This window comes from Pristiophorus japonicus, chromosome 1, assembly GCF_044704955.1.
Source record: "Pristiophorus japonicus isolate sPriJap1 chromosome 1, sPriJap1.hap1, whole genome shotgun sequence".
Taxonomy (NCBI): domain Eukaryota; kingdom Metazoa; phylum Chordata; class Chondrichthyes; family Pristiophoridae; genus Pristiophorus; species Pristiophorus japonicus.
The window spans coordinates 515,434,184-515,447,501 of record NC_091977.1 but is presented as its reverse complement, the minus strand read 5'-3'; the positions used below and the strand labels follow the sequence as shown (position 1 = coordinate 515,447,501).

General features: G+C 45.1%; 1 protein-coding gene across 8 annotated transcripts in view; it reads right to left on the bottom strand.

The window, feature by feature from the left end:
* Nucleotides 1-5,857: 5,857 nt before the first annotated feature.
* Nucleotides 5,858-13,318, bottom strand: part of LOC139277433 (receptor-type tyrosine-protein phosphatase mu-like) — a 1,220,924-nt gene continuing 1,213,463 nt past the window's right edge. For all 8 annotated transcript variants that reach the window (XM_070895883.1, XM_070895900.1, XM_070895892.1 and 5 more), the window contains one exon: nt 5,858-10,620. In XM_070895883.1, the coding sequence (XP_070751984.1) occupies nt 10,567-10,620 (54 nt within the window). In that variant the 3' untranslated portion in view covers nt 5,858-10,566. The remainder of the gene's footprint in view (nt 10,621-13,318) is intronic.

Sequence of the window (13,318 nt, the reverse complement as noted above, 5' to 3'; positions counted from 1 at the left end):
TTCAACCATCCCATATCCCCGTTCTGCCTGGGAGAGCGACCTGGAGGCATAAGCCACAGGTTGGAGTTGGCCCTCATCATTACTCTGCTGCAACATGCACCCAACCCCATAGAATGATGCATTGCACGTTAAAACCAGTTTCTTACAGGGGTTGTACAAGGTCAACAGCTTGTTAAAACAAAGCAGATTCCGCGCCCGATTGAAAGCCCGTTCTTGACAGTCCCCCCAAAACCATTCATAACCCTTACGCAGGAGCATGTGCAACGGCTCCAACAATGTGCTTAAGTTCGGCAGAAAGTTCCCGAACTAGTTCAATAGTCCCAGAAATGACCGCAACTCCGATGTGTTGCCGGGTCTGGGCGCACGATGGATCACCTCCGTTTTGGATTCGGTAGGCCGGATCCCATCTGCGGCAACCCTCCTGCCCAAAAAACTCAACCTTTGGGGCCAAAAACACACACTTGGACTTCTTTAGTCGCAGGCCCACCCGGTCCAGTCGGCGTAGCTCCTCCTTCAGGTTGTGGAGGTGTTCCTCGGTGTCTCGACCTGTGATAAGGATGTCATCTTGGAATACGATTGTTCCAGGGATGGATTTAAGCAAGCTTTCCATGTTCTTCTGGAAGATAGCGGCCGTTGAACGAATGCCAAACGGACACCTTTGTAAACGAATAGCCCCTTGTGCGTAGTGATGGTGGTCAGAAGCGTGGATTCTTCAGCCAGTTCCTGAGTCGTGAAGTGAGGTCCAACTTGGTGAACAACTTGCCACCTGCCAGCGTGGCAAAAAGATCATCCGCTCTCGGAAGCGGGTATTATTCCTGTAGTGACACTCGGTTGATGGTGGCCACAAATCCTGACCGAGACATCCGCTTTAAGGACAGGAACGATGGGGCTTGCCCAGTCATTGAATTCAACAGGCGAAATTATGCCGTCTCTTAGCAGCCTGTCCAACTCACTCTCAATTCAATCACGCATCATATACGGCACGGCTCTGGCTTTGTGGTGCACTGGTCTGGCGTCCGGGGTGATGCGTATCACTACTTTGGTGCCCTTAAAGGTCTCGACACACCTGGTTGAAAAAGTGGCTCGAATTTCTGTAGGACCTGTGAGCATGAACTTCGCTCCACAGATGAAATGGCGTGCACATCCCCCCATTTCCAGTTCATCTCGGCTAACCAGCTCCTCCCCAAGAGCGCGGGACCATTCCCCGGGGCAATCCAGAGTGGCAGCCGGTTCTCCGATCCATTGTGTGTGACCACCAAGTTTGCACTGCCTAGTACTGGGATGATCTCTCTGGTGTACATGCATAGCTGCATGTCAATGCGTTCCAGTTTGGACCTGTTAGCTTTGAGTGGCCATAGTTTTTCAAATTGTTGGGCACTCATAAGTGACTGGCTGGCTCCTGTGTCCAGCTCCATGCGTACCAGAATGCCATTTAATAGAACTTTCATCATCATAGATGCCGTTTTGCTGTACGAGCTGTGGACGTCTGCTACATGAACCCGCTGGACTTCAGCGTCCATAGCTTTGCCCCAAACATCATCCTGCCTTGCAGACCCCTTGTCTGGTTCCCCTGCCTCATAAACTAGCCTCGTTATGGGCTTTCTGCACATTCTGGCCAGATGTCCACTGATAAATTATTGAAACCTACAGGTTTTTGCAGCATGTCTGCCATCACACCTCCAGCATGAGCTGAGATTGTTGTGAACAAAGGAACTGTTGACAGGCATTCCTCTCTGATTGTCTCTTTGATTACTCCTGAGCACTCTGTTGCTGAATGTCAATGGTCCCATCCCGGGACGCATTGTCCCTTGTGATGGCGTGAATTGCCGATCCCCCTGCCATTGTCTCTGTTGCTGGCCCACCCTAGAGCCTGTTGCTGCCTGGGCAGTGTCGAATTGCCCTTGCCTGCCTGCGAGGTTCTGTGTCTCGTTTACAATGTTAACTCCCTGGTCCATTGCCACATTGGAACCAGGGCTGCATGTGTAAATTATCTTGGTCTCCTCTTCCCCTGCCATGAAGGTCTGAGCTATCAGAGTTGCCCTTTCCAAAGTCAAGTCCTTGGTCTCAATAAGTTTCCTGAAAATCCCGCCATGACCAATGCCCTCAATGAAGAAATCCCTTAACATCTCCCCCCTGCAGGCATCTGTGAATTTAGAGAGGCTGGCCAAATGCCGAAGGTCTGCAACGAAGTCCGATATGCTTTGTCCCTCCTGACGCCGGTGTGCATAGAACCGGTGCCGGGCCATGTGTATACTGCTCGCCGAGTCAAAGTGTGCTGAGCTCTTCAAAGGACTTGTCCGCCAGCTTCTCGAGTGCGAGCAGGTCTTTCATCAGCGCATACATCTTGGATCCACAGATGGTCAGTAGATGCACCCTCTGCTTGCCAGCCGCTTCCTCTCCCAGCCAGTCCTTCGTGACAAAGCTCTGCTGGAGCCTCTCAATGAAATCGTCCCAGTCCTCACCAACACAGTACCGTTTCTCTGTGCGACCGGTGGCCATCCTCGTGGGTCGTTGATTCCCGTTTCTCGTCGCCAAATTTAGTGTCCTTACACCTTACTATAGAATCACACGAGGCATGTACTGCAGACAAGGTCACTACATGACCTGAACCTTTATTCCCAGGACCAAGAAGTGCTGACTCTGTGTGGGACCTCCCTTCATATACCTGGGTGACCAGGTGAAGAGTGTCTCCCACAAGTTCACCCCCTGTGGTCAAGGTGTGCATTACTCAGGTGTATACAGTGTACAGTACTGTTACATAAAGGTTACAGTTATGTGAAAGTTACAAACATGAAACCGGCAGTGCCCCATGGAGGCCATTCCTGCTTCAGATACCGCCCCGCAACTTTTTCTATTTCCCACTGTCCAATCCAGCAAAGTTTAGCAGCCTATCTTGTCGAGCGCTAACTGTTCACTTCATTCAAATTGTGCAGCCTAAACAGGACGCAGGGCAATTTAGCAATGTGTCCTGCCTTTCTTTCCTCCCCCCTTTCACAGCCGGCTGGTAAAGTGGCGTTCGCGGATCAATGGACAGGTGGGGCATTTAACCAGTGGCTGAAAGTTAAAATCTTTCAACAAAGCATCCATTGCACCTCAGGGCCCAGCAGTGGCTCACAATCTCTGCAATTCAGGGTAATGGCTATGGGCAGCGTGCAGCCCTACCATTTTCCATTGTAAAACCTAGGTGAGGATACAAAGTCCAAGGCCCCCGATATTGGTGGCCATACCGCCCAATGCCACCGAGTTTTGCCTCTGGTCTCCCCTCTGTGCTGTCTTCCACTTGGGCTGGAGTGGGCGGGAGGGGAGCACCGCCGGAAACCGCCCACTGACGGCCAAGTAGCGTAAGTGGCCTCCCGCCCGCCGAGCTGCCAGATTGGTGCGGGCGAGAATCGGCGCCAGCAAGGGGGAAGGACCGCTGCGTGGAGGCAGGTCTAACCCCGATGGTAAGTATGAAGACCTGCAATAAAACGTTAGTAAACATCTTATAAACATTTTTTTTTTACAACGACTTACCTGTATGGGCTCCCCTGAAGGTCTTCCGCTGTTATTTTTCTTTGCAATGATATTTATTTGCAGGTCTTCCACCCTCCCTGGGCCCGACTTTATCCTCGGTGGCACTTGAGCGGCAGGAACCTTTGCCGCCGAGATTGAGAGCTCCCGCCCGCTGCCACCCAGATTGACGGCGCAAGCTATTGTTTGGCCGCCGGGTGGTACTGCAACCTCTTTTAGAGGAATCTTCCAGGCAAAGTACCGCCTGGTCTCTCGGCGGCCCCTTTGGGCGGCACTTGGGCGGGCCTTGGGTTTCACCAATTTTGGGTCCCAAGAAGTAGCACGCCATTAATGATGAAAAGACTAGAAAAGAAGATGAGTGACGCAGTACTTGGGTTTTAAAAGTCTGTAAATTCTAGGTGGAAGAGATAACTGAAGGAAGTAAGAAGTTTCTTAGTTTTGAGGCCCTGGGATATGCTAGAGCAGGAGATGGTGCAAATGTCTTGATTTCAGCACAGTCCGGAGATAGAAGAGGAGGAAGAGTATGGAGAAGGAGAAGAGGAAGGTTGTGATGGAGAGATTTCAGACCGTAAAACTCTTTGTTGTAAAGGAAGTAATCTTGTTGTTGTTTTGCTGCTCCATCACTGTTGAGAGTGTAAATCCTAAAGGCCGTGGACTTTGTGAAATTGAACCTACCCCGATTTTAATCCATGTTTGATTTAATACCATTAGGTCAAACCTCTTTGGCATGTGTAGGCACTACTTTGAATCAGTTAGTCGGAGCTTGTGTGTGCTGAATCAAGTATCAGGTGAGATAATATATGTCAACAGGAACAAACTTCAGTTTTATAAAATGGTAACTCATCACTTTTTTCACATTTGTATTTAAAATTAATCAAAGGCATTCATTACATTACAGCTGTGCCTTCAGTTGCCTAGGCCATAAGCTCTGGAATTCTTTCCCTAAACCTCTCTGTCTTTCTATCGTGCAAAACCATATCTTTTTGTCCAAGCTTTTGTTCACCAGTCCAAGTTTCTCCTTTTATTGCTCGTGTCAGATTTTGTCTGATCATTTACCTGTGAAGCACCTTGGGGCATGTTACTATGCTAAAGGTGCTCTAAAAATGCACACTGTTGTTTTTATCAAAATGTTTTTCTTTCTTCAGCTCCCAATGGCTGACCAGGTGTGGGAAAGGTCTCTTTGCACAAGTATGCTAGAACGTGCACTTTTGGCAAGCTATTGAACTGTAGGGACATCACAGATTTTTTTTTTCATTCATTCATGGGATGTGGACGTCGCGGGCGGGGCCAGCATTTATTGCCCTCAAGAAGGTGGTGGTGAGCTGCCTTCTTGAACCGCTGCAGTCAGTGTGTTGCTCTCAGTAGTGGTTTTCTACAATTGAGTGGGGCAGTTAAGAGTCAACCACATTGCTGTGGGTCTGGAGTCACATATAGGTCAGACCGGGTAAGGATGGCAGATTTCCCTTCGTAAAGGACATTAGTAAACCAGATGGGTTTTCATGACAATTTAGTACTTTCATGGTCACCAGTACTGAGATACTAGCTTTTAATTCCAGGTTTATTTAGTGAATTGAATTTAAATTCCCCAGCTGTAGTGGTGGGATTTGAACTTACATCTCCAGATCAGTCGTGCAGGTCCCTGGATTACTAGTCCAGTAACATAACCACTATGCTACCGTTTCTGGTAGAAATGAGCTCAACACAGTCCTCACAGACAGACCCTTTGATCATGGTTATATAATATGGATATGGATACTCATGGATTATGAATACGGATATGGATACTCATGGATATGATCCGGAATGTTTGTGTATTTTTTAACATTGCCCTGGATTCTGAGGCATGCCCACATTGTGAGACCAGGGTTCAAACTTGGTTAATGCTCCACCAGGCATTGCATTTACCCAATAACCCATCTGAAGGGAGCTGGGAGACATGTGATCAGTTCTGAAATCTGATACATCAACCAAAAGTTAGTCTGGGAACGTATTTGGAAGAAGATTGGAAAAAGAAATGCCGCATTCTGTAAAGAATCTCTGACAGACTCCAAATTTGATAAATGACTCCATGAGTGTAACAGAAATTTCACCACAAATTTATCTAGCAGAATTATATCCTAATCATCGTCTTCTCAAATTCAACCCATTAATCTAGAACGTTGTGGTATTTAGAAGCATTGTGAAGTATTGATTACTAAACTCATTTTGGAAGAGATATGAACATTTTGGCCCATGATACATTTTGTGAGGAAATGGACCATGGCTTTGAATTATATATTTTCATTAACAGTGTCAGAGCAGGAGGACAACAGAAGAGGGAGTGAGCAGTGACTGACAGCCAGAATGCTAGTCTGATAATTCTTTATTGAACAATCAACTACAGGTACTGTAATACAAGATAAACAAAAAGTTGACAATATCATTCTGTGGACAATACTAAGGTTTCTGGAAAAATGATTGTCACTCACTGTGCTTCACAAAAGGAGTTTTCTTCATGAATAAATAATCAGATGATTCATAAATATTTACAATATAAACAAATGAAGAAAAAAAAGCTTTGGCTCATTTATTTAGGGTTGGACTAAGTTCTGGCTTTTGTTGTTGTTATAGCTGCACTCAGCAATAAGTCTAAGGTGACAAGCAAGTGAAACAATAAGGTAACAATCACAACAGAACAAAAGGAACAGAAAACCTTACACATAGAAATGGTCCGTTAAGTCTATATTAGCCACATACACTAAATGTTATTTTTTTTGAATATAAGGATTATAAAGGTAATCAAGAACTGTATTCTCCACAAAATGGAAATGTATACTGTGCCTTGAACAGAGATGTGTTCAGTGACCCAGTACTACAAGCAATCTAATTCATCATCAGAAGTTGACTAACACCAGAGCTCGCTGATAATACTGATACAAATAAAGCCTCTTCAGTGGCTAATACTGAGATATTGGTCTCCGATTGAATCTATTTACATAAAGCCAGTTGACCAGTGCCATCCAGTAAGTTGTGTTGAGGGACCGGAGCTTTACAATTTATTTATAATTTTTTTTAAAAACGCAGGTTTTAACATGTTTTGCTTCTCAGTCATTTCCTCAGACAATTGGTTACTTTTACTTCAAAATGATCTGGCACACCACTACTTCAGAGTATTTCCTTTTGATCCAATAACAAAGAACTGGAGAGCAGGAAAACACCAAATGCTGATAATTTTGCAAGAATGTAAGAAAGGACGAAATGAGAAAAGTTTGTTTGTCCAGTTAAAATCTATCCTTTCCACAGAGATGTACAATCTACTTCATCATGGATTCTACTGCCTGGCAGCGCTATCTTCCTCAGATAAAGAATAGAGGGTTTGGTGGAACAGCATTGATGGTGGAAGCTTAAGTGCACCTACTAAAGAATCCCAGTGCCGATACCTGTCTGCTCTCTCAGGTGGACGTAAAAGATCCCACGGCACTATTTTGAAGAAGAGCAGGGGCGTTATCCCCGGTGTCCTGGCCAATATTTATCCCTCAACCAACATAACAAGAAAAACAGATTACCTGGTCGTTATCACATTGCTGTTTGTGGGAGCTTGCTGTGCACAAATTGGCTTGTAGCTGTGTTTCCTACATTGCAACAGCAACTACACTTCAAAAGTATATCATTGGCTGTAAAGTGCTTTGAGACGTCCGGTGGTCGTGAAAGGCGTTATATAAATGCAACTCATTCTTTCTTCCAGGGTATTTCAGCAGCAGTTTGAAGGAATTGGGCTTTCATTTTGGTATAGAAGGGTAACCTGACACTACTTTTCCTTCTTGAACCGCTGCAGTTGGGAAATGCTGGGTAAGGAGTTCCAGGATTTTGACTTAATAACGATGAAGGAATGACGATATATTTCCAAGTCGGGATGGTGTGTGACTTGGAGGGGAACTTGCAGGTGATGGTGTACCAATGTGCCTGCTGCCCTTGTCCTTCTAGGTGATAGACGTTGCGGGCTTGGAAGGTGCTGTCGAAGAAGCCTTGGTGAGTTGCTGAGGTGCATCTTATAGATGGTGCACACTGCAGCCACGGTGCGCCGGTGGTGGAGGGAGTGAATGTTGAAGGTGGTGGATGGAGTGCCGATCAAGTGAGTTGCTTTTTCATGGATGGTGTCGAGCTTCTTGAGTGTTGTTGGAGCTACACTCATCCAGGCAAGTGGAGGGTATTCCATAACACTCCTGACTTGTGCCTTGTAGATGGTGGAAAGGCTTTGGGGAGTCAGGAGGTGAGACACTCGCCGCAGAATACCCAGCCTCTGACCTGCTCCTGTAGCCACAGTATCTATGTGGCTGGTCCAGTTAAGTTTCTGGTCAATAGTGACCCCCAGGATGTTGATGGAGGGGCATTTGGCGATGGTAATGCCGTTGAATGTCAAGGGACGGTGGTTAGACTCTCTCTTGTTGGAGATAGTCATTGCCGAGTAGTTGCGTGGCGCGAATATGACTTGCCACTTATCAGCCCATGCCTGAATGTTGCCCAGGTCTTGCTGTATGCGGTCATGGACTGCTTCATTATGTGAGGAGTTGCATATGAAAGAGCTGACCTTGCTGGTTAATGCGAGATCAACTCATTTCAATATAACAACTTGCATTTATAGAGTGCCTTTAACGTAGTAAAACATTCCGAGGCACTTCACAGGTGCATAATCGTATAACAAAAATTGGCACTGAGCCAATTAGGAGAGGTGAGCAAAAACCTGCTCAAATAGGTAGGTCTTAAGGAGAAGAGTGAGGTGGAGAGTCAGCAAACACAGATGTGATGGCTGAATGGGACTGGTTTGAGTTAAGATACGGCAGTGGAGTTTTGGATGCGCTCAGGTTTATAGTGGGTGGAAGATGAGAGGCCGGCCTGGAGAGCATTGGAACAGTCGAGGGAACTGGAGGTAACAAAAGCATGGATGAAGGTTTCAGCAGCAGCGGGGCGTAGACAGAAATGGAGATGGGTATTATTACAGAGGTGGAAGTAGGCAGTTTTGGTGATGTAGAGGATCTGGGGACGGAAGCTCAGCCCAGGGTCAAATAGGACACCAAGTACGTGAACAGTCTGGTTCAGCCTGAGACAGTGGCCAGGCAAGGGATTGGAATTGATGCCTTGGGGCACAGAGTTAATTATTTACATAAATTCCTGGTGCTCCAGTAGCATTGTTTATGATTTTCCCCGGATCACCATAACCAGAGTTTTAAGCACCAGCCAGCAGTGGAGGATTACCGGTTGCTCGTTCAACACCAGCTGGTACAGGTACTGCTGGCAGAACCATTCCCCCTTCCAGCATTCAAAAAGTAATCCAAAAGGCTAATGGAATGTTTATTTTTATCTCAAGGGGGTTGGAATAGCAAAGTGAGGAGGTGATGCTTCAGTGGTACAGAGCCTTCGGCAGATCCCATCTGGTGTACATTCAGTTTGGGGCACCGAGCCTCAAAAAAGGTATACTAACAGAGTCACCAGTACTAATACCAGGACTTAAAGGGTTAAATTATGAGGACAATTTGCATAAACCTGGTCTATAATTCCTTGAGTTTAAATGCTTGAGTGCTGGCCTAATTGAGATCCTTTAAAATAATAAAGGGATTCGACAGGATAGAATCATGGAATGATACAGCATAGAAGGAGGCCATTGTGGCTGTGCTGAGTAGATAGAGATAAACTATTTCCTCTGGTGGGGGATATCATGAACAAGGGGGTATAATCTTAAATTTAGAGCTGGGACATTTAGGAGTGAAATCAAGGTGCACTTTTTCACATGAAGGGTAGTGGAAATTTGAAACTTGCTCTCCCAAAGGACCGTCGATGCTGGGTCAATGGAGATTTTTCAGACTGAGATTGATAGTTGGGCTGAATGGCCTGTTTCTGTGCTGATAGGTTTTCGTTAGGTACGAGATGTGGAGCAAAGGTGGGTAAATGGAGTCGAGGTACAGATCAGCCATGGTCTCATTGAATGGTGGAACAAGCTTGAGGAGTTGAATGACCTTCTCCTCTTTCGATGTTCCGACAACAATAACTTGAACCAACACGGCGCCTTTAATGTCGGAAAAAAATCCAAAAGTGCTTCACAGAGTCGTAACAAAAAATATGAAGGTGGGTGGAGGTTGGAGGGAGGAAGAAAGATGATGAGGAGAAACGTCTTCACTCAGAGAATTGTGAACCTGGGGAAATCTCTACCACAGAAAATTGTTGAGGCCAGTTCATTAGATATATTCAAAAGGGAATTAGATGTGGCCCTCACGGCTAAAGGGATCAAAGGAAATGGAGAGAAAGCAGGAAAGGGGTACTGAGGTGAATGATCAGCCATGATCGTATTGAATGGTGATGCAGGCTCGAAGGGCCGAATGGCCTACTCCTGCACCTATTTTCTATGTTTCTATTATGATAGGAAATTGGAACTAAAAGGAAGCAACCAGAAATAGTGATTGTGAAGGAATTGTAGCTTTAGGTCTCAGCTTGTAATTGTTGATGTACAGAATAAAAGAGCACCCAGTGCATTGACTGCAGAATTTATTTTACATGGGAAGAAAGGCTCTTGATCAGAGAGTGAGAGTAGGGGAGGATACTGTCTCAGTGCTGGCGGAAAGATTGTAGCTGGAATAGTCATTCAAAATTGCACTTAGAGCCAAGAAAACAGGTCGGATGGGGTTGATGGCCTATTCTTAATTTTCACTCTTGGTATTAGTCAACTCCTCTGGACTGCCAGTAAAATATTTCGCATTTAAAAAAAAATTGTGCTCTTTAATTACACCAGCGAACAATGCTCTGAATAATGTGTATACATTTAGTATAAATATCGATTTCATTTTAAATATCAAACAGCTGCAGTATAGAGAGCTGTTGGATTAAAGTAAATGTTTGGCAGTGCAAGCAGATTTTTACAGTCTCTCTTTCTGAGCTCCCAGAACACACCCAGTTTGTGGGATTAAAACAGCTGATGGCTGTCAATTCGAAGCTCTCTTGTCACAGTTTACCAGGAGTCAGGGAGTTGTTTTCTGGAGGTGGACGGGATGGGACTCATCAGCTGCCACGGAATCTGCTGAGTCTGGATCAACCGGAATTCAAACACTCAATCGCCACCTCATAGCAGAACTTGTACTGATCCTGAAAGACAAACACAGTTCACCATTTCAACAGAATCATTATCCTCATTTGATACTTGATCCCTCTTTGGTTCTTCCAATCACATGGGCCATTGTTGGGTCAAGAGGGCAAGTAATAAGAGAATTATGCAACACAGTTTACGCCAATATATAGTGATTTCACTTATGAAAGTAAATTATGTGAGGTAAAGTCTCCTGGTACTGATTGGAAAAAATTGGGCATAGAAGTGAACATAAGAATTAGGAGCAGGAGTGCGCATTTGGCCCTTCGAGACTGCTCTGTCATTTAATAAGATCATGACTGAACTTCTACCTCAACTCCACTTACCTGCACTATCCCCACATCCCTTGATTCCCTTAATATCCAAAAATCTTTCGATCTCTGTCTTGAATATACTCAACGACTGAGCTCCCACAGACTTCAGGGGTAGAGAATTCCAAATATTCACAATCCTCTGAGTGAAGAAATTTCTCCGCATCTCAGTCCTAAATTGCCAACCCCTTATTCTAAGACTGTGACCCCTGGTTCTAGACTCTCCAGCCAGGGGAAACATCCTCCCTACATCTACCCTGTCAAGCCCTGTAAGAATTTTGTATGTTTCAATGAGATTACCTCTCATTCTTCTAAACTCTAGAGAATATAGGCCTAGGCTAAACAACCTTTCCTCATAGGAAATCCCCCCCCCATCCCAGGAATCAGTCTGGTGAACCTTTGTTGCAGTCCCACGGCGATTATGCGGTGAGCGCCACTCCATGTCGGGAGCCCAGCCTTGCAAAGTTTACTCTATAATGGTGTTGGCCCTATCAGAGGGCAGATGAGGTGGTTGTTTAACCTCCAAACATTAAAGGGTAAGCTGTGTTCAGATTGTGGTGCGAGAATATCTGCTCATGAGTGCTCACTCAACTCTATTGTTCCCAGGGAAGCGGGAGGTTGTGTCGTATCTTCCTTAGTACCCACCCGTACATGTTAAATAACTATGTGCAGAGGGTTCTGTAGCGTATTTGCTTCATGGGTTCTTTGTTTAAGAATTCATAGCAACACATTGCTTGCTATTAAGAACTAGTTGATTTATTAGCAAACATTTAACAATCACACGACACATTACCAGTTCATCGACTAGGCTCACAGCTGCATACCTCATTATGGATGACCTAGACCCAACCGACTGGGGTTTTATTGAGACTTGTGAACATCACGTGACTGGCTAAGCCACTCACAATGCAACAGCTCTGCAACTCTTTTGTTGTAAGACAATAAATCAAGTATCCCTGATTAAAGGCAGGGGGGTAGGGGGGTAGGGGGGTGGGTATACACCAAACACTTTCAAACAAGTGCCCCCTTGTTTTTTTTTTGAGGGCACTGAAACACACAAATTTTACATGCCCCCTGGCTAAAAGTGGGGGGGGGGGGGCACTAAAACCGGCTATTAAACAAATTAAACTTTAAACAATAATATTCAAATTAAAATTTGGTTGCCGGGGGTCTTGATGCACTCCAGTCCCTCCGGCGCTCAATAGCTCTACAAACCTGTGAGCATGCTCACAGGTGAATACATTACAGATTTCATTCTCAGTCGGCATCAGTAATGCTCGTGAGTGACAGTGAGTATCGGCAGGTTTTTTTGACCATGTGGGTAACTCAGATGAACTCACCTCTTGGCCACACATGTGGACCTTTCCAGCGGATTGCCAATAGGACTGCGACCCCTAGCTGATTTGTTTCTCTTATTCCCAATCTTGCTATTTGTTTCTTTTGCAAACTGTGAAAATGCTAAGTTTATTGGCATTACAAATTTGAAGTCTGGGTATTATAGTAACCTCCCTACTAGAAAACTTGTGTGCGCAGACATAAGGGAGTTGACATTCCTCTTGTGCTATTTTTAGTGCACTGGCGAATGTGACAAATGCCTATTTGTACAAAGGAATATTAATCCCCAGGTAAGAACAGGATCAGGTTAACCTGTTAACATTTCAGGTCGACGACCCTTCATCAGAACTCATTTAGGTCATCGACCTGAAACGTTAACTTTGTTTCCCTCACCCCACAGATGCTGCCTGACCTGCTGAGATTTCCAGGAGTTTCTGTTTTTATTTCAGATTTCCAGCATCCACATATTTTGCATTTGTATCAGATTAACTTTTGATGTTTCACATAGTTGAATAGATTGCCAGCACAATGGCGAGGCTCACATTTGAAGACTATGAGCAATGTCTGGAGAACAGGCCTATGGAATTACATCTAGCATGAATTATTGGCTTCAGCCGGACAAGGGAAAATATGGGGTGGGAACACATTTTTAAATAGTAACCTACTCTTTTCATGATAATTAATATAATGGAAAAGGGCTGAAATTTGACTGACACACAACATCCCTTTAATACTAACTGTCCCAAAGTAAGATATATCATTTGTGGTGATGACAGTTGCTAATAATTTCTGCGATTTCCTGCTGTAACATTGGGCTTTCTCCTATGGCGGGAGATGGGTAAGTCTCCATGGAAGTCTTCTAGGCCACTGTGTAATTATGATAGCTGTAATGTATGCACCTGTGAGTATGCTCACAGGTTTCAGGGGCACTTGATTACTGATCACAACTTAAAATAGTCGTAGCGCTGTCGCTCTGCGCGGTGGGGATTCCTGTACGTGCTGTAATTCTCATCTGCCATCTGGACACGCCATGGCGCACCATCTTGCCGTC